Here is a 20,964-nt window from a genome sequence, read left to right on the forward strand (position 1 = left end):
CGGAATGGAGGGATGGTTGTTATTACACGACATATGTGGTGATCTACTGGGAGCAGGACTGACTGTGGAGTCTGACAGCAGAGGGAAGGAAGGACCTGCGGTATCTCTCCTTCTTACAGCATGGGTCAAGAAGCCGGTCACTGATGGAGCTTTCCAGGGCTCTTACAGTGTTATTAGAAGTTAGGAAAAAAAAAAGGTTAGTGTGAATGAAATGAGTGTTATTTGTAGTAACACCTGTGACTTACACCAAATGATGCACAGTGTGTGTGGTGAATATACAGAACATATGTATACCATGCCCCCAGAAGGTTCAAACTGCCTCAAACTGAGGTAAATTTGTGGTTTGTCAGTTAAAAGCGCATGGAGTCGCACATTTACACATCGAGCACTGGTGTGTAACCCAAACACATTCTCACCTCCGATATGAGACAGCTTTTTTTTTTTCTTTTTTTTTTAATTACTATTAATCTTTGTACATAACAAATATGGCAATTTCACATTCTATGTGTGAGTGGGTCATGCATTGCCTAAGGGAACAGAACATTAATAACAACTGAGAATTATTAAATTAAAATAGAATTCATGAAAAAGAAGTTTTGGAATAAAAAAAAAAATAGAAAAGCACTCGGAGAGCGCAGACCTCTGCCAAGGCAGATTATCCCCCCCCCCCCCCCCCCCCCCCCCTTCCTTGTGCTAGTATCAACAATTCCTGAAAATTTCATCCAAATCTGTCCATAACTTTTTGAGTTATCTTGCTAAGAGACAAACAAACAGACAAACCCCTGATGAAAACATAACCTCCGCCGTTCCTTGGTGGCGGTAACAATAAAAATTATATTTCAAAAATAAAATAAATAAATAATAAATAATAGATATTGTAAACCATTGCACAAGAGAGAAATTCAAGTATTGACTTCTATGGGAAATTAGTTCAACATTTTGTTTAATTTTGTGGCTTTGAGGTCTTCAGTTAAATTCAGGGACTTTAAGTATAGTTTGAATTTGTTTATAAAAACAATAATCTTGGGCGATATGAAACGACTTGTGTAAATTTAGACATGGGTCTCCTGTGGCCTGACACTGCCTGCTGCTTGGCCTGATTCAGCTCCATTAAAGAGGCCAACAGGCTTTTAACCCCTGCGTCTATACCTCACAGGTCCAGCCCACACAAACCCATTTCAGCTGCAGTCATGAACACTGGACTTATTATAGCGACTCTGGGCCAAAGCAGGCTGCCCAGGTCCACCCCAGAACAGAAGAGTCCTAAAGTCAGCACTAACCCGGGTGAACAAGGACATGGACGATGCACAGGAAATGGAGTGGTGCAGCAGTGTAAACTAATGAACTGTTGTAGTGTGTTATGGTTCAGAGTTTGAGTCTTTACAAAAGGCAGAAAATCGTTGTCTTTTATTCCAGGATAAAGGTCGGTATAGGCTACGGAATCTGTGCATATCAATGGATGATCCAGTGCAGTAACTGAAACACAGTGGGCCACATCAGTTCATCCAAATCACATTCTCATGTCCCTTCTGGGAGAATGGTATTCATAAACTGGAGGCTCAATCTACAATATGCAAAGAATCATTGAAAAGGATGAAGTTCTTTAACTGACTTTTAGTGTTGCATTTGGATCACAGCATGAAAAGGGTGGGATTACGAGTGGAATTTTGGATTTGCTGGTTCATAAAATAATACAAATGAAAAAAGAAATATCACAACCTTCTTATAGGTCTTGCTATAGGGGTCTTAACTGTAATAAAAACTTTCATAACCTTCCATTTCATGAAAGCAAATGGGGACTCAACAAACTTTCATCAGCCTCTAACCATCATTAAAACCCAAACCCTCTGAGAGCGAAAACAAGAATTCAAGAGCGAAGACTGATCATAAAAGTGCAAAAGGAACACCCTGCACAATCAGAGCAGTCCAGTCCCAACTTGGAATCAGACTAAAGCACCCGTAGCTAAGTAAGTAAAGATGGACAGATGAACATTCAAAGGCAGGCACACACACACACACACACACACACGCACACACACACACACACACACACACACAGGGAGAGTAGTTTTAGATGTGGTTTATTATATAATCTCACCCTTTAGTGAAAGCAAAAATGACAACACTGAGTGTAACAAATGAATAACAGCCCCCTTTAATAAATGTCAGAGAGGGAAACAGTGATGTTACTTGTGTCTTCTTCTTCCCTCTGCAGGCTCAGGGTGTTTACCTAACACCCTCAGGTGCAGTGACTCACACGTCGCTAAGCAACCGCTCCATCCCTGTTGTTGCTCTGCCTCTGGCACTCAAGTGGGAGCTTATGTGGACTTAACTGTGACAGAGCAGCAGTGTCGAGGAGTGGAAGAGGGATTACCAGGAAAAAAAATACTGGATTGGGCCATGGCACAAGGGGCGAGGCCTTACCTGCAACACCGCTGCCACCAAGCAGAGATGCTGTGGGGGAGGAAATGTCAGGAAATGCTGGCTCTGTGCTGGTGGCAGAAAGCCTGGCTTCTATCTGGCTTTGCTTTGTCACAGCAGTAAACACTGCAGTATGATTAAAAACACTGTTTTGCATAATAGGAGCAGTTCATGGGTTAGAACTGTTCAACACAGGCCAGTTTAAACTGTTCTCTCCTAACTGAACCTACATTTACATATATAACAAGGTTAACCAAATGTCATGCACTTTTACTCTACAAAGGAACCTGAAGATGTCACTTCAGTCCATCTCAGCCACCCACTAATCCTGTAATATGACCAAATGAGCTATTGCCACCTAGTGGCTTCCAGATGTACTGTCAGAATGGAAAATGAAATTGAAGACCCTTAAACACAGATGTTAAACGTGCAGCCCGGGGGCCAAATGCGGCCCACCAAAGGGTCCAGTCCGGCCCTTGGGATGAAGTTGTGAAATGCAAAAATTACACTAAGATATTAACAATCCTTTTAGTTCAGGTTCCACATTCAGACCAATTCAATCTCAAGTGGGCAGGACCAGTAAAATACTTTTATAATAACATATAAATACTCACAACTCCAAATTTTTCTCTTTGTAAATGTAAATATTTTCATGTATTTACACTAAAACAAAGTATAATTTTGCAAAAAAAATTGAATAACCTGAACAAATATGAACAACCTGAAATGTCTTAAGAGAAGTTCGTACAATTTTGTCTGTTATTAAATGTTTTGTGTATTTGTAGATCCACTGTGATCTGTAAGTTATGATGTACATGTGTAAATGACAAAATGAGGCAGAATATTGTTAAAATTACACTAATTTTTTCAGTTTGTTCATGTTATTCACATCTTTTGAAAGGATAGTTTGTAGACGTAAACCTGTTCATAATATAAATTTACTTTTTTCGCTCTAAAACAGAGAAAAGTTTGGTGCTGACATTATTTATATATTATGTTATTATTTTACTGGTTCGGCCCACTTCAGATCAAATTTAGCTGAATGTGGCCCCTGGACTAAAATGAGTTCGACACCCCTGTCCTAAAAGTACTGAAATCCCATTTTTGGACAATTCAAGCAGAGCATACAAACATGTTGTATTTGTTTAGCTAAGTCCACCTTGTACATATTTTGAACAGACTTTTTTTGATGACTTCAGTACTTCTAGCACCAGGGTCTTTGATTTTTGCTCATCACCACTGATGTCTGTAAATATGCATTTTCTGTCCCTGTTGGGTTAGTGTGTGCACCAAAGCTGCTTCCAGTCAATGTACCATCAGGCTTCTGTCCCAGTGGCAGAATGGCCTAATTATTTCCAGATCATGGTTGTGGTGAATCTTAACAGCTGATGTGGCAGCTGTTAAGATTCACCGTGTGTTGGACTGATTATGGAGGTGGACTTAAACAAGACAGCCCAACACAGAAAAGGACAGACAGGAAGTAGACTGTGTGAGTGCATCTTCATTTTTGGGATGAGAGCTGTGTGTTCTGCTCATGGGAGTTGTGTTCAGTAGGAGCCGGTGTATACCCCCAGGACACACACGGTGTTCTACATGTGGCTTTACAGATGTTGGAGGATTAAGTGGAATTATCTGTGTACAGGTAGAGTAAGAAGGAATTAAAAGCACTCAGCTCAGTCATGTTCAAATCCTTGGTATCCTCAGTCACATGCAGTATGCCTAAAGAATCATCTGATTATACAATGCTGCCCCCTAGTGCCTTATTAGTACAAACAGAAGCATGGGGAACAACAAGGACACTCCGAATGCAGACCTCTGCTGCAGCCACAGGTCAGTTCTATTAAACCACAGTAAGGATCTAATTGGTAATATGTGCCAGTGGGCGGTTCGTTTATTGTTTACTATGACTAATCTAAGATCAACTCCATCGTTGACACCCATACAATACCAAGACTTTGAAGGGGTTGAGACTAAATCAGGACCAAGATCCAGACCAGATACAGAGAAAAGGGCATTGTCATTTTTCATTGTCACACAAAAATGACTGATGCTTCAACAACTTAATTTTCTTACCATTAACAGTGAAATCACAGAATCTTTGAAGTGATTTAACATATGTAGATGGAGGGAAGTGAGGAGTGTGTTGTACAGATGTAGATTTCTTATGTTAAGTGAAAGTATAAGTTGGTTGACTGTTTTTTTTTTTTTTCTTGTAAGAGATTTGTCTTATATCTTCTTCATGCAGAGCTTCTACAAAAAATTGGTTGCGTGATACAGGAAGTTTCAACGCCAGTCAAAGCAGTGATGTAAAAAAATGAACCAGACACTGCACGGATAGTTGAGTGACATCCCTGCATTTGTGCTTTTAAAATCAAATCTTCAGTCCTCTTTGTCCAAGAATGACATGTTCTACAAGGGACCAATCTCATTTACTACAATGCAATTAATCAATAAAAATGATTGAAAATTAAAGTGTAAAATAATATTAGTCTAGTCCCCTTTTTATGAATGTACTCCAAAATTAAAGCACGTTGTTCCTAGCTCCACAACCATTCAGACAGGTTCCATTGAAATGTGGTTTTTGTGTGATCCTGCAGGTCACATGTCTTCCTTGGCAGAGACAACATAAGAAACTCCCCACAGAAATTCACTTCAGTCCAACACAGTTACTGTAAAATCAATATTTTAATAGAGAAAATGTGTTTTTAACTTTTGCTGTAAGGGTAAATTCTCAATTCTATACAAATCTGTATGTAAAACTTTAGCTGTAACATTTACAAATATACAAGAAGAAACTCCAGTTTCTTGAGTCAAAAATACTAAAACTCATAGGGATCTGTCCAGTAGCACACCAAAATAGAAGCAGGTAGAGAAAGGGTTGGAGGACAGTTATCAGTTACCACTGAAAGAGTAAAAAATGTGTTGGTGGGCAGCTACAAAAATAGAAATCGGTTTTAGGTAGATGTATGTTTGGTATAGCAGTACAGGTTAAAAGCCTTCTGAAACCTGTTTACAAGTCAACAATAATACATGTCCAACTAATTTCAATAAACAAAAACAATCTAACTGATTTTAAGAACAATGAACACACACCTCTCTTTATGCACTGAAATCTACACACCCCACAAAATTACAAAAAGAAAAGATTAAAACTTTACAGGTAAATGAACATATACTTTGAATGTAAGCTACATAAAACAGCTGAGGTGTCACATGGATTTAAATAAATAACTAACCATTAATTTAAGCTTGTGTTTAGTAAATAAATATGCAGAAAAAAATCAAGTAAAGTACTGAGAGATGACATAAGAGCAAGCTACTGCTTCATGGGTTACAGCAGGGTTAATTGCTTCAGGATGGCTATATGGCTTATTCATAGTTAGGAAGGCAACTCAGTAGGTTACACAGTTTGGACTTCAAACTAAATCAGCTGACCAATCGAAAATAAAATGATTGGATCAATACAATTACTTGGTGGTCTATTGAAAGTTGTGTTGATTCTCACTGCCTTAAATTGTAATGCATGTAGAAATAATCAGAACATAAACTGTACTGTTACAGTGCATAATTATACAGTCACTTGTTCATATAAAACCCTTCCTCATAAAAACACATGATCTGTTTTTGCACTTTCTTGGAAAGGGGATTCAAATGGAAGTTTTTTCTCTGAAGGAAAATAAAGGGGGGGTAGTCTGTGACTGCTCACACTACCTTACTTAAGGAGGGAGGTAAAGAGCCACACATGAGAAGCCATTAACTCTGGCTATCTTTATATTTCAGGTTATCAGGTGAAGTCACTGCTCCTCCTCTTCACTTCTAAGAGTCTCTTATGCTCTCTGTCTGGTGGGAGCAGGTGGTCTCTCCATACTCTTCATTTCCCCTCTTCTCCTCCTCCTCCTCCTCACCCCCTCTTTGACATCAAGCCTATTTCAGAAAGCCCTTGTAGAGGAAATGGGAGCGACTGGTAAATCTCTCATTCTCCAAACAGAAGAGCAGGTCCCTGAGATTGACACGTGTGATGCGCTGCCGTGTGTGTCTGGAGCTGGATGAAGCAGCCCCGGCAGACAGAGACGGACCTGATCCTGATCCCTGCAGGAACAAGGGAAGCAAGAGGCAAGAGAATAAGAGTACAAATATGTTTGTTTTGTTGTTGTTTTAAAAAAATATATATGTTTATAAAATTTTCAAGAGATAAAACATATGACAAAACAAACAAACAAACATTTGGCTCCCATACACATGGAAATTCAAATTATACAGACAAGAGAGATTTAGGAGATATACACGTGAAGTAAAACGAATTGAGGACACATTGTCATGCATAATACATCCACATGAACAGAGAGAGATACATAAAAACACCAAAACCTCAACCAAATGGCAGGGTGTCATTTGTGGGACAGAGCACTCACACCTATGATACAAACCCTCTTGTGAGAATGGTGGAAATGTTCAAACCAATATATGACAGGAAGGGTTCCCATGTTTTACAAAAAACATTGTCTTTGCTGTGTAGTTTACACATCAGATAGTCCAGTCCAACATATTTATGTTTGGTATTTTAACGGTGAGTTTCCAAAAACATACAAGTCAGATGAAATAAAACTCACTAAGTCTAAATCTTGTCCATGTGCATGTGTTTAAACCTTGTCCGAGGTGTAACCGGCCTCTTACCCAAACCAAACATGATAGAACATGACATGCTGGACAGTTTCATATTTTCCAAATGCCATCTGACCTTTACTGAGCTAAGAATGTTGCTATTGTTCAACAGTAGAGCTCCTTGGTTTTGTGCAACCACTGCATAGGAGGTTTAGAAATACTTAAATACATTGTCACACCTGAAAATCTGAACTAAGGTTTGTGATTTTTTTACAGACATTAGTGGAATAAACAACTTAGTGGGATCTATCGATGTAGTGCATGTGATTCATTCAGCTCATCTCCATCTTCCTGTTTGGTTTTTTTGTGCTTTAGTTTATGGTGATAACAGCCTTCTGTCACATCCTGTAAAGTATCTCGGGTATTTTGCATACTAATCAATTCTGGGATCAAAAACACATCAATACAAACCTTCTGAAGGCCCTTTTTAACCAGCAAGGTTATGCAGCTTTTCAGGACACATTGTCTTGGCCTCTTTTGCTACTAAAAAATGAACTTAAAATATATTCATGTACAGCCATACCTTTTATATTATCAAATCACTTCTGAGTTTACTCTAAGTGTGTATTTTTAAGAACATCATAAAAATGAAGTATGTTTTCCTACATAAGCAGCAGAAAAACATTAGTGTTAAGTTTTGTAAAGGTGGATTGATAATAGAAGAACTATCTGCTGCTGTTACCTGAACATTTGTTTTCATATGCCTGTTCCTGTCAGGGACACTTGAAGGATACAAACCTATTTAGATACTTGATTTCACAGAGCAGGCTCTCAATGACACTCCCCAGTGAATTCAAACAACACTAAGTGAATCAGAGACAGAGGAAATCCCCAACACTAAGCACAGCACAAATCATATGTAAGTCACTATATACAGACATAAGGAAGAATGTATCTACTATCTGCACAACCTGGAAACACAGCCTGAACCAAACTAAACTAACAGCTGGTATAGTTTAAGAAAGGGCTGTCAGATTATTATTATATGATTATAACTAGTGACATGTTTTAACGAGATTTGTGATTATATGAACAGACTGGCAGTGAGAGCATGTCTGTAGAAACTAACGAGAGGCTTCATTAAAACATCATCTTGGGGTAAGAGTCAAGCTCACAGACTGACAGCAGGTTTGAGTTCGGTTACTGAGCACTGCTACTGACAGTTTGTCATGAGTAGTCATCAATGTCTGGGTCATACGCTTACTGATGACTATTTCTATTACCAACCTTTTAGTGCTCTCAAGGCGTTTTTTAACCGATTTAAAGACTTAAACATTTTAAATATTTGGTTTGTGTCAGTAACCACCTGAATGCAGGAAGACTGAGATGAACAGTTTCTATAACAAGAAAACAAGTCAGCATTCTAAAGCAAATCTTTCATTTTTTAAATTATTAAATTTATTTTAAATTCATTTTTGGTATTTTCTGCTTTATCTGATAGAAGAGACAAAGTGGAAAGAGAAGCTAAAGGCCAAAGAGAAGCGAGGGTTTATTCACTTTATTATTTCATTGCTCTTGATCCTTTGAAGGATCAGTGAAAAAAATCTCAAGAACTCTTTTTCTGACATCAAGACAAGACTGAGGAAAAAGTGCAGTCAGGACTGGAACGATACTGAGACTTTAATAAAATGGTCTTTAAACCAGCCTTGAGATCAAAACCATCCTTGAGTGTTACAATACCACAGTACACTCTTCCTTTACTACACTGTCCATGTAAATGATGTTCAACTGGTTCTTAACCATGGAACACCTTTATTGTTACTTACCAGTTACATGAGTGTGTCTCAGTGTGGAACTTAAATGACAAATCATCTGTAATTATTTCTTTTAGTGCATGTCAGAAACATGCCTCTGCGTTTTTATGGCCTTGAAGGTTTTATTGGAAATCTGTGGTTCAAAGAAGTGAATCTGTACAAAGATTCAACTTAAAAGATGCGATTACACCACGGTATTTAACTTTAAACATACTTCATTATTTATGTTAATTTCTTGATTTGCCTTTTAAATGTCCATTGTTACAAGCTTCTGCTCCTGAGAAACAACAGGAATTTATCACAGAGAATTGTGTGGCTAATTATATTTATTTTCAATCAATCAACACTCTTACACTATTTGTAAAGGCTTAGAATGAAATAGCTTTCTAGTAACAGATACTACTACTGCTGTCACTGTCCTTTTAACATTCCCATTTTCCCTCCATGTGCTCTCTGTTCAGTCATAGCTGGTATCTCGAGCATGAAGTTACCTCTGCTGCAGTGGAGGAAGATGAAGAGTCCGGGATCTTCCTCTTCTTCCTGGGGCCAATCGCTGCGAGAGCCGTCAGGTTGGCCTCCCTCTGTCTCATCTGAGCCAGCTCCTGCTGCTGCATCTGCATAATACACAGACAAACCAACATCCAGTACACGATACCTAAACAGAACAAAAAGACAGACTGCCTGTTTTCACCAGTCCTACCTCTTTTGCCTTCTGTTTCAGACGCAGCTGTTCAGGGTCCTCTTGCCGCGCTCGAGACTACAAGGCCAAAAGCAAGATGCATTAATAACTGATGTTGCAGAGGGTAAAACCACAGTTTAGCTGTGTAAGACTAGAAACTGGAATGTGCATGCATTTGAAATAATTAATGAATTTGTCCAACTTTCAGAGTTTGTACAGCAGAGGTCATATATCAGCTACTTATTTTGGCTACTGAACATATAAATTAATTAAGGGGAGTGGAGGGGGAACTGGATGGGGAGGGAGATTAGTAAGAGGGCAGAGCTGGTAAGGAGCTGATACACTGGATGAAAGAATCCCATTCATGGTCAAATTTAACAGCTGCCTTTTACCAGATTTATTTCTAATCTAAGTCAAAATCAATGGCAGGCAAATGTTCATCAGACCTTTAAGAATATTTACAGAGAGCTACAAAGATGGAGAAGTTCACAACACAAAGCAACAACCAAACAAATGAGTGTTTATTTCAAACAGCTGCTACTATTTAGAAAAAGTCTTGGAAGACACCAAGGGTAAAGAGTAACATATACTGTGCCTCAGTGAATTCACAACATTGTGAAACAAGGAGTTTGTATCCAGTGAAAATATATAATGTATATTTTGTTAAATATTTAAAATTTAAATCTAAATCTACTTTAAAACACTTTTAGATGGTTATGTGTGCCAGTGCTTTACCTTAGCTGCCTTTAGGAGGATCTCTCTCTCCTGTTCCTCCTTCCTCTGTTTCTCTAACTGGTCCAGCTGCTCAAAGAACTTCAGCTGAGCTCGAACATCACTGCATTGCTCATAGTTGTCATCCTCCTGCCAAGAGATGGCAGTGTTACAACATTATCCCATTAAAAAAATATAAGGACTGTCACTGTACCCCAAGTCTATGCTCTATTTAATGTTTAGTGTTGTAGCATTGGTGTTATTTGTTTGCAAGAATCTGTTAAATGTAACTGAGCTGCACTGATGATATAAACACACCTTGTAACTTGTGTTTTTTTGCTGAGCCACTTGGGAAACCTTTTGCAACAGGTTCTGAAGTCGCTGCTGAGCAGCATGGGAGACAAAGGTTACCACCTCTGCACCCAGGTCTGTCACCCCAAACCTCCTACCTAGACCAGAAACACCAGGACAATTTAGGAACTGAGGACAGGAAGATAATACAACGGTACGGACAGACTGCCAGATGGAATAAAGCTGTCAGTATCTCACCAATGTCCAGCATTTTCCTCTGCAGTAAGGCGCAGGAGAGAAAAGCCTCATCCTCACAGGAATGTGTCACTGCTCCCACTAGTCCAGAATTAGTTGCTAAGATATTAGCACTTTCCTCGGAGAGGTTCACTCCAGCCATAGAGGCCACATCGTTGATGTCGTCATCATCTCTGTAAATATAAAAGCAGTAATGCACACAGACCCACTAGACAAAGAAGTAAGAGAGTGTATAGACAGGGAACGTGGCAAAAGTTATCAAAACTTGAAGACGTTGGGCCTCTGAACTCTGATGAGCAGTAAGGGTGATGTGCACTGAGGCAAATGTGATAAACATTTAGTATCAAGTATAAAATGTTACAACATTTCCATTCATTATAAAACAGTGTTGGGACAATTTCAGCTGCTGCTAATTAGTAATGGGAAACACTGTAGCTTTATCCAAAAATGATGACAAGAGTTTACTTAATCAATAAGCAGAATTTTTTTTTTCATGTCCTCTGATTATTGTCACAATATCACAATAACATCAGTTTATGATATAAGTGCAAAAGTTTCAGTCATGTCACAAGCCATCACACCACAGCCTAAGCCACCAGAAACCTCAGGGAAACAAGGAAGAAAATGTGTTATAATTTGGTTGTAACTACATTGTAAGCCTACACTTTGAAGAGGTGAGAAAAAATGTGATTCAGATTGTAGATTGTGATTCAGCTTCAAAAAATCCTTGCTAGGTGAGACAGGATGGCCCAGCCCTAGTACAAAGATGCTGTCAATAAGGATGACATTTTTAGACAGACAGACAGACAGACAGACAGACAAGCAGACAGACAGACTTTATTGATCCCAAACCCTAACCCTAACCCTGGGAAACTGTAGAGCAGCAGCAGCATGACAAACAGTAAAAATAGCATATAAGATCAACATACAATAAAGAGCAAACACACTTTACAAAATAAATTAGAGGTATAAAAAACAAAGATGGTAGAAAAACAGTAAGGTGCAACAATAAACTGTAATGTTAATTTTGAACGTACTTGAATGTGCCACCAGCCTCCTTCAGTTTGTTCTTCTGAACGAGGGTCAACCCTGCAGCAGAGACTGGTCTAGAAATAAGTGACATCTCCGTCTTCACAGGAACTGTTACAGACAGAGACAGACTGATGGACTGCACCTATCCACTGATAATAATATCGGAATTCAATCCAACAAAACATAAACGTATTCCTGCACATTCTCACCTGGTTGCAGCTCTTTAAGCTGAACCTGTTGCTGTCCCATCATTATCCGGCCAGGGGTCTGATTCCTGAGCGTTACCATGGAGGCTGTCGGTAAGGTTACCTGAGGTCTCAGCATTGCTCTCTGTTGCTGAGACTGAAGAACCTAAAAGTTCAAAGAGAAATGCTGCGTTTCTCATTATTACTAATGGGACACCTAAGATTTACGTGTAATGAGTGGAGATATTTGAGCTGCACAATCAAAATTATACATTTTGGAGTGTAATTAAAATCTGAGATACACTTAATCGTTAATGTACCAGAGAGGAGGTCTGCCCTGGTTTGCTGACACCTGGCTGGAGCTGTGGCCTGGTGATAGGAGCAGTGAGACGAGGGGCTGGGCTGCCCAAGATCACTGTGGTGGGGGTTGATGAGGCTGAGGAGACTGGACCTGAGGCTGATTGTGAGAGCTGACTCTGCTGGATGAAGGCGGCTGAGTCTGGAGTGAGTTGCCTCAAAGCTGGGAGGCTTCTCTGCAGAATGCACAGTGAGGTGGACCAACATTAGAGAACCGCACTGATAAGGACATGTTCTATTTCCTATGGTCCAGAAAATGCACTACACTTCCTACAGGTCTTTACCGGACGGCGGCTATACAAAATATTTCATCTTACCTTCAGGAAAGGCACTAGATAAGGTTGGGGTGAGGAGTTGAGCTCTTTGTACAGTCTGCTGGTGAACTCCTCAGCTTCCAGTTTCCCCTCCTGGAACAATCAGATCATGCAGAGATGAATATGAGACCAGTCATAGTTGCAAGCACATCTTCTCTTTGCTAAAGGTGGTTCACTTTTGAAGTTCATAATGTTCACAATGAATTATTTAATTTTTCAAATTTGTTCTTGTTGCATGTTAAAATTATTTTTCCACATTTCACTCACCAGGAGGTCCTTTACGAGCTCTCTAACACTTGCTGCAGTCTCTGTTGATTGTTTCCCAGTGGATGCCAATTTTATCAAAGTAGACAGGAAGTTCTTACATTTCTTCACATTTTCCATTGTCTCCTGTTGGGAGCAGAGGACACATTGGGACAAAAAAAGGCTTCTTTACATTAACACTGTACAGAAATCAAAGATCTCTACTGTAATTTAAACAGTTCATAAACTCTATTGTCACCATTTATTTGATTCTTATACTTCACTCTACTCACTTTGCTAACTGTTACTGAGGAAACAGTGGGCCCAGCTGTTTGGCTGACTGTCCTCGGGGTCATTCCTGGCACTGCAGCCCCAACAGAGGTCTGGGCAGGTAGAAATGATGATTATAACATGTTATTCATGCTGCTGAATTGTTTTAAGCACTATTTCAAATATGTTCAAATGGACCAAACAAACTTCAAGTTCACAAGAGGAAACAGGTGCAGCTCTCTGCCCTACATTTCAGCTAGATGCTAAAAACATTTCTGATCTGCTTTTTTTTCTCAAAGGATACATGTAAATTATGAACACTTTGCTATTATCTCCCGATGATTTTGCTGACTACTTTTACTGTGGAGCCTACACTAACGAAACACAAAAACTTAAACAGGTTTTGAAGGAAGAGGCCTGCATGGGACAGATTTCTTGAAGGCATGTCGGCTCAATTCTGCCTGATATCTTGCTAAACATTTAGCAAAATCACTGGGACACGACCCCTCACAGAAAGAAATTTGCAGAATGTTGTAAATAAAGAGTTAGAGATGAAGTTCTTCAAGACAAAAATGTCATGTCATGATTTGTCATGAACAAAAAAAACATTTACTCTAAAATAATGTATTAAAAGGACTGACTCTTGTTTTATCGCACCTTCATCAAAGGTACAAACATATATTGCATAACTTACTAAAATACTTCAGTACATGCTGTGTTTTTGTGATAATACCTATGCTTATGGATGACTTTGTCATATACTTTGCATCTACCAGATGGCATAAAACACTCTGTCCAGAGGTCAGCAATTCCTGAACCGTCAAGTAGTAGCATTATACAGTATCTCCTCATGGATATGCATGAATTATTTAAAATATAAACTTCTGTAAACCAAGGAAAATTCAAAACACGAATTCACACTGTACAGCAAACAAATAAGGGCTACAGGATACATTTTATATTAAATATTGAGAATTACCTGAAGGATGGGGGGTCTGTGAAGTGTGGTGGTTTTAGGTAGTGAAGTTGGAGCTGGACATCCGGGTCGGATAATGGTACTAGGAGCCACTTGTCTGTTGATGGTAGTATTCCCAGGGGCCTGACATGAGGGATGACATGTTGTGAAATGTTCATTTTGATTAAATCAGAAAAATTATTTACTATACATCTGAATGCAAAAGTAAAGAGCTGTATCTCTTTTTTATTATTAAATTAAGAATAATAAAACACAATAATAAAAAGCTGGAATGCACTCACATACATAGACTACACATTAGTATATGTTCATCAAGCACCCTATTCAACAGGTGTTTGCTGACAGTATTAGCTGCTTTAGAGCACTGACCTTTGGACTAAATTGAGAGCAAATAGGTAATAATACAAAGGGTTTCCTAGGGGGTTTTAGATCTTACTTGGCCAGGTGTCAAATTTGTTGGTGTAGCAGGTCGAGGTGCCAAGCCTCCTTGAGCCTGAGCCTGAGCCTGAGACTGCATCTGGGCAAGAGCCTGCTGAGGGATCATCAGCAGCTGTCCACTCTCACTGCGTACAAGCACCATCCCTAGAACAAGGCAGATGATATACACAAAACAACAATGTAAGTATGGTATATACTGTGAGCAAAGATGACATTAATGACATTAAATGAAAAAATAATGTACTTTAAATGCGATAAAGTAGCTGTGCAAATCCCACCTTAAATTAGAACAGCTGATTTAACATATGTGATAACCACAATATAAGCAGGGGAGTAAACACCTTAGTGTGTGTTAGCATAAATAATGACATGAGAGTAGAATGATTCAAACATAATTTATGCATTTGCTGTGTTTAATGAAAGCATATTTGTAAAGATGGGAAGTATGTAAATACATGTCCACATCCTGCAAAAAGTAGTGCATTCACTCACCCGGGGGAAGTTGGATGTTATGTACACTAGGCTGTCCGGGGGAGGTCTGTGGGAGCCGCGGTGCCAGCATCTGAGGCGTCAGGGCTCGGATCCCGCCCGGAACGGCAGCTACCGTGGCCGGGGTCCGGGGAGCGCTCACGGCTCCGGGAGCGACAGCCTGCTGCGGTGCGGACTGGATTATGGTCGTGGGAGGCTCTTGCTTGATAATGTGCGACCCTGCGCTGACAGATACCGGCTGACTATTGTTAACAAGCGGAGTTTGTATGCCGACACATGTCTGACCTGTTGTGGTGGCAGAGGCTGCAGGGCTCGGGTTATTGTTCCCATTCAAAGTGGTACCCGACCCAGCGGGTTGCATAGGCGGCCGGACCAGTGTCACAGTGGGTCCTGCGGTCTGGCTCACAGCGACACTCTGTGAGTTCATGAGAGACGTCTGAATTACACTGTTTGACGAGGGGGGCATTCTCGCAGCGGTGAGCCCTTTGGACAACACCGGTCCACTGGTGACAGCTGGGACAGACAACCCAGGACTGCCGCTGGTACCGCCGCTGGTACCGCCGCCACCGGCCGCTGTCGTCCCCACCAGAGGGGCAGCGCTTCCTGAATTGTGAGAGTTCATAGTTTGACTACCATTCAGAGTCTGCACTGAGAATGAGCCCACTTTCCCCTGGTGATTGGGGAGAGAAGTTACACCGCCACTGACAACAAGTGTTTTGCCGGGCTCCTGTCCAGCAGAGGAGTCCGTGTTTGTCGTCGATGCGTCCATAGTTTAACCATGGGGACCTCGTTAATATGAGACCCCCTGCACTGTTTAACTTGGTTAGAAGGAGCACAAACTATATTGAACGTGATGGGGCAACACTCCACCAGTGTTCTCTGTCAGCTCCGGTGCTTGCTTTTCGTGTTTACTCGGAGAGACAAAGAGGAAAACAACATTAGTAGTTAGGTCGTACCTGCTTTAGCAATCGTCTTGACCAAGTCCCAGCTGGACATTAGCTCGCGCTACCCCTTGTCCCGGAACTATAACTATGTAATAACCGGCTGACTCGTGCCTAAACCAGTGGTTATAGTGGCACAAGAACAACAGCTGTGACTCTACAGACCGTAACGGATGATAAACTACAGCTTTATTCACCTCTGTGTGTAAAAAAAGCTCATCCATCGGGCCGGAGCCAACCGCCATCTTCACACTCCTGCGAGCTTGTGAGAAGTGAGGCACTTACCGACTGACATGCGCGTGCGCACAACTACTCGACGTCTCCGTGCGGGGAATTCGACGCGTTCTGATTGGCTGTTCGGCATTGTAAAAGGCGGTACCAATGGCTTCAGCTGTCATTCCACGGGATGCATGAGACGGAACAACATCGTGTCGGAGATTAAATGTTTTGATCAAATGTTTCGGCTTCGACAGCTTGTTTGCGCTGTATCGATAACTATTCCACTGCTGAATCGTTTGGAGTGCCTTTTAATAAAGTCATAACGCGGTTTGCAATAAGCTAATAAAGGAAATTTTAGAGTTTAGTGACTGTCGAAGCGCTGTGCAAGATGGCTGCAGTGCTGTGGCCACCAAGAGGAGCTGCTGTTGGAAAGAGGCGTCTGAGGGCGCCACACCCTCCCATTTGAGGAGAAATATTACACTGTACACCAGTGACTTATGGCACTAAACTTTACATTTAATGGGCATTTCAGACATTAAATATCATTTTAACTTGGGACTGTGTTTATGTTTAGCCTAATATCTGCCTGTGTGTGCAAATACTAGGCTTTTTGCCAGGTTTGCAAAATTGATCTGTAATCTGTGCCAAATGCCTAATTAGAGTCTTGGCAGTGATCTGATAAGTGCTGAAATATGTGAAAACTTTTAAAACCATGAAAAATGTCATGCAACCCTGGAACAGTATGAACAGCTATTAAAGAAACATCAAAATTAATTTTGTATGAGTTTGTAGGCAGTTTATTAGGCTACTCTGAAGATATTTACATAGCCTAAAACATATAGTTTGGTATTACACAAGTGGGCCACTCACTATTTTCCATAACTGTGACTTCATGGTTTTATTGTGTATAAATATGGGGCAAAATCTGGCCAAAATTCCCCCAAAAGTTTTATTTTACAAATTCCCCCAAGAAATGAGGCGAGTTTGACATTTATGACAGCCAAAAAAAAAAAAAAAAAATTCCTCAATAGCATGTAAGAATTAAGAGCATCTAAAAGGCAATTTATTAACATGCCAAGAACATGACAAGAAAAGGTGATGTTTATGAGGGGATGTTATGTGGGATTTCTGCAGAAAATTACACTGGCTTAATCATTTCCAAATCTGTCTAATCTGTTAAAGTGCGATATGGGAAGAGGAAGGGTGACACGTCTTGAACAGGAATAATAAACTTGTCTGTGATAACCTGTGAGAGCAAAGGGAGTACTTTCCTGGGTTTTCCACTGGGGACATCACAGCTTTTGTTTATGGTGGTTTTCGCTGGCGCACTAAAGAAACTGACCCGGTTTTACGCACAGGTGACTCTGATTATTCCACTGACAATCCTTTAAAGCGCACAGGTGCGCACAGATTCCGCTTGCTGTTTGTTCCAATCTGATGTACGCTGTGGGTGATTTGTAATACCTAGGCCTACGCTGCTTACCGATTTATTTATTTTTTTCTCAAAGCAAACATGAGTGCTGGAGGAGGAACTCCCTACATTGGCAGCAAAATAAGTTTGATATCCAAAGCGCAAATTCGCTATGAGGGAATATTGTCTTCTGTGGACACGGAAAGATCCACGGTTGCTTTAGCCAAAGGTAGGTTGAAGGTTTTGGATCAACCACTCCTATTTATGTATTTTTATATTAACTTACATGTTCTGTTTAACTTTGTTCTCCAAAAGTTAAATCGTATGGCACAGAGGACCGTCACACAGACAGACCTGTGCCCCCCAAAGATGAAATTTATGAATACATCATCTTCAGAGGAAGTGACATAAAGGATATCACAGTGTCTGAACCACCCAAACAGCACCATGGGCTGCCACGTGATCCTGCCATTGTACAGGTATATGTGCAAGGAACCCTGGAACTGGGTTAAGTTTATTATTATGAGCTCATATTCAGAACTGGTGATAGATATTCCTCTTTTGTCTTTGTCCAGTCATCCATTGGCAGCTCCTCTGCTGGGTGCCACCCACGCTGGAGTCCATACAGGGATGTGATGCCCAACTACAACCAACTTGCTGCCAGTTCTCTACTGAGCCAACAGTACAACGCAGCCCTCGGCCTAGGTACACCAAAAGCAAGAGCACATGTTTCAGGAGAATCAGGTGTTTTGTTTTTTTTTTTCTCATAGTGGTGGATGAAGTGATCTTTTTAAGTGCAAGTACTAATACTAGTATAGGTAAGAGTTACTGGTGTGTATATAGTCCAAATCTTGACTAAATGCATCTGTAAAACATGTTTAAAGTGTGACATGTAATCTTGGTGCACTATAAAGATCCTTGAGTTATCTTTTAATTTTCATTTATGGCTGAATTAATGCTCATGTTACAGTTTTACACTGGTAGATGTTTAACCTTCAGCTCATTTAAACATTTTCATATCGGTAGTAGTATATGCATCATTTTCTGTAACATTTCTTAGTAGCAGTTCTCTCCTGTCAGACGTACATGTCTGTAAAGGGAAGTTTCCATGAACTCAAAACAGGCCTGTTTTAAACTGAGATGTATTTTCCAGTGAATCCAAAGGGATTCTTAATGTTTATGACTTTTTTTTTTTTTTTTTTTTTTTTTTTAACTTAACCCTCTTCTCAGAAACTGGACAGGAAGAGGTGTCTGTACTTGAGCTGTAAAGTAATTAAAGCTGTCAGATAAATGTAATGCAGTATAAATTGTGATCTCTTGGTTGTAGTGAAGTTGCATAGAAAGGGCAAGTACCTCAAATTTGTACTTAATAAGTACAGTTTCATTCCACCACTGGTAATTATAAGGGTCTGTAGTTGGTAAATGACACCTTCTGTTCCTCTATCATAGGTCTTCATGGCATCCCACCCAGAAGAGCTCCCCCCATGGTCGAGCAAGCGGTTCAGACCGAAAAGAGGGGGAAGACGTCCACACAGCCACAGAGCAGACAGGCTCTTCGTTCAGTCCAGCGCCCCACCAGGGAAGGTCCCCAGGCTCAGAAGGAGAATGTAACCAAAGGTGACTACAATGGATACTGATTTACTGTTGTTTTTTTGCAAAAACTCTTCATCCATTTATGAGTAACACAACTTTTAACCTCAGGTCGGGCACCGGCTCAGCCCAGTGTTGCCAAAACTCAAGGCCAGAGCTCTGACAACCAGAAACAACGGCAGAAACAAGGTACCAAGAATGTACAGCAGTTTAAGCTACGTCCCAATGTTGCAAGTATAAAACTGACACTATTCAGTATTTTCAGTTAGTGGAAGTACATCAGGAATGATTGTAGCTCCTAACCTGTTAAATATACTGGTGTTCTATGGGTTTTTTTTTTTTTTATTTGTTTTTATTTTTATGATTTTATTTAAACGTTTTCAATCCACAAAACCAAGATATTTACTCTTAATGAGTACAAACAAACCAACAACAATCACAAAGTGAACTTGAGACAAACAAAAAAGATGACAAAACAACCCCCCCCCCCCCCCCCCAAAAAAAAGGTGTATGTTTTAAAAGTCATGTCTTGAGTTTCTTTTGGTGCTCCCTAACAGGCAGCCGCAGGTCCAGAAACAGAAGCAAAGGTCAGCTTCTTGTGAAGAGCTCCAAGCCCACAACCTTGAAGTTTGAGTCGGATTTTGATTTTGAAACTGCAAATGCTCAGTTTAAAGATGATCTTACAAAGGAAGTTGTAGGTATGTATGTTTTAGGGACAGTTGTTATAAATTCAATCGAGATGCACTGTTGAGCTAAATGTGCATTTTCTTCCCGTGCACTTGACAGTTGAGAATGTGGATTCTGGGGAGGCCAAGACCAGCGAGACTGTGCAAGAAGAGGAAACTCTTGGTGATAAATACTATGACAAAGCTAAATGCTTCTATGACAACATCTCATCAGACCTCAAGCAAAGGTAACTCTGCAGAATGTGCGGCGTATCTTTGTTACTCTAGTGGTTTATGCACTAAAACATGTTTTTGTCCTTTGTCTTTAGGAGAACTTGGGAAGAGGAGAAAAAGTTGAACATGGAAACCTTTGGAGTGACCGGCCGCTTCCTGAGAGGACGATTTCGAGGCAGATCACGCAGAGGACAGAGCACCACGGAGCAGCGACCACTCCCAAAAATTGGTAGTGGGAGGGTGTGAAGATTTTGGTTTCATTTGTTAGTTTTTTTTTTTTTTTTTGTAAATAATATAATAGTTTTCTACTTATTTAAAAAGTACCTCCCTATTTTCCCATGTAAAACAAATAAGCTGTTTTTTTTTTTTTTTTTCTTTATCAATTTGCATTTAGGGAATCTTGTACTTCTAACCTTAATATGAAATGGGAGAGAAATTTCTTTTTAAACCAGCAACTGTCCACTAGACAAAGTTATTGGTAGATTGTTTAAAAGCATGCGATGTAGAACTTGTATTTTAACAAGCCGTAGGCATGCGTTTTTGTTTTTTTCCTTTTCCTGATATTACTGTCTAACCTTTAACTCCAAATCACTTTTGGAGAACTTTTCCTAATTTGCATGGACAGAACATCTTTTTTTTTTTTTTCTGTTTCTTCTTTATTTGTATAAATGCATATGTGGAATTTGTGTAACAGTTGCTATTAAATGACATGACAAACTAATAGCGTGAACATCTTCTTTTCTCTCCAGAAATGTTGACTCTTTGCTTAAAGGTTGCATAAGAATCTGCAAAACAACCAGCTGGTACAGAAAACTCACCCCTTATAA

At 40.1% G+C, this 20,964-nt stretch overlaps 2 protein-coding genes across 2 annotated transcripts; one reads left to right on the forward strand and one right to left on the reverse strand.

Moving 5' to 3' along the window:
* Window positions 1-5,086: 5,086 nt before the first annotated feature.
* LOC115419535 (transcription initiation factor TFIID subunit 4-like) lies at window positions 5,087-16,443 on the reverse strand. Its single transcript, XM_030134379.1, has 15 exons — window positions 15,081-16,443; window positions 14,587-14,732; window positions 14,154-14,273; window positions 13,198-13,287; window positions 12,929-13,051; window positions 12,665-12,754; window positions 12,311-12,523; window positions 12,015-12,156; window positions 11,811-11,913; window positions 10,777-10,946; window positions 10,546-10,676; window positions 10,252-10,377; window positions 9,538-9,594; window positions 9,329-9,451; window positions 5,087-6,510 (listed from the first exon to the last, which is right to left on the reverse strand). Exons 1-15 carry the CDS (start codon window positions 15,844-15,846, stop codon window positions 6,346-6,348), a joined length of 2,565 nt encoding a protein of 854 aa, XP_029990239.1. The 5' UTR covers window positions 15,847-16,443; the 3' UTR covers window positions 5,087-6,345.
* Window positions 16,425-20,855, forward strand: LOC115419536 (protein LSM14 homolog B-like). Its single transcript, XM_030134380.1, has 9 exons — window positions 16,425-17,595; window positions 17,746-17,877; window positions 17,964-18,127; window positions 18,224-18,353; window positions 19,098-19,265; window positions 19,350-19,427; window positions 19,796-19,936; window positions 20,025-20,151; window positions 20,233-20,855. Exons 2-9 carry the CDS (start codon window positions 17,751-17,753, stop codon window positions 20,381-20,383), a joined length of 1,086 nt encoding a protein of 361 aa, XP_029990240.1. The 5' UTR covers window positions 16,425-17,595; window positions 17,746-17,750; the 3' UTR covers window positions 20,384-20,855.
* The last annotated feature ends 109 nt before the right edge of the window (window positions 20,856-20,964 follow it).

The sequence above is a fragment of the Sphaeramia orbicularis genome, chromosome 5 (genome assembly GCF_902148855.1).
Source record: "Sphaeramia orbicularis chromosome 5, fSphaOr1.1, whole genome shotgun sequence".
NCBI lineage: Eukaryota > Metazoa > Chordata > Actinopteri > Kurtiformes > Apogonidae > Sphaeramia > Sphaeramia orbicularis.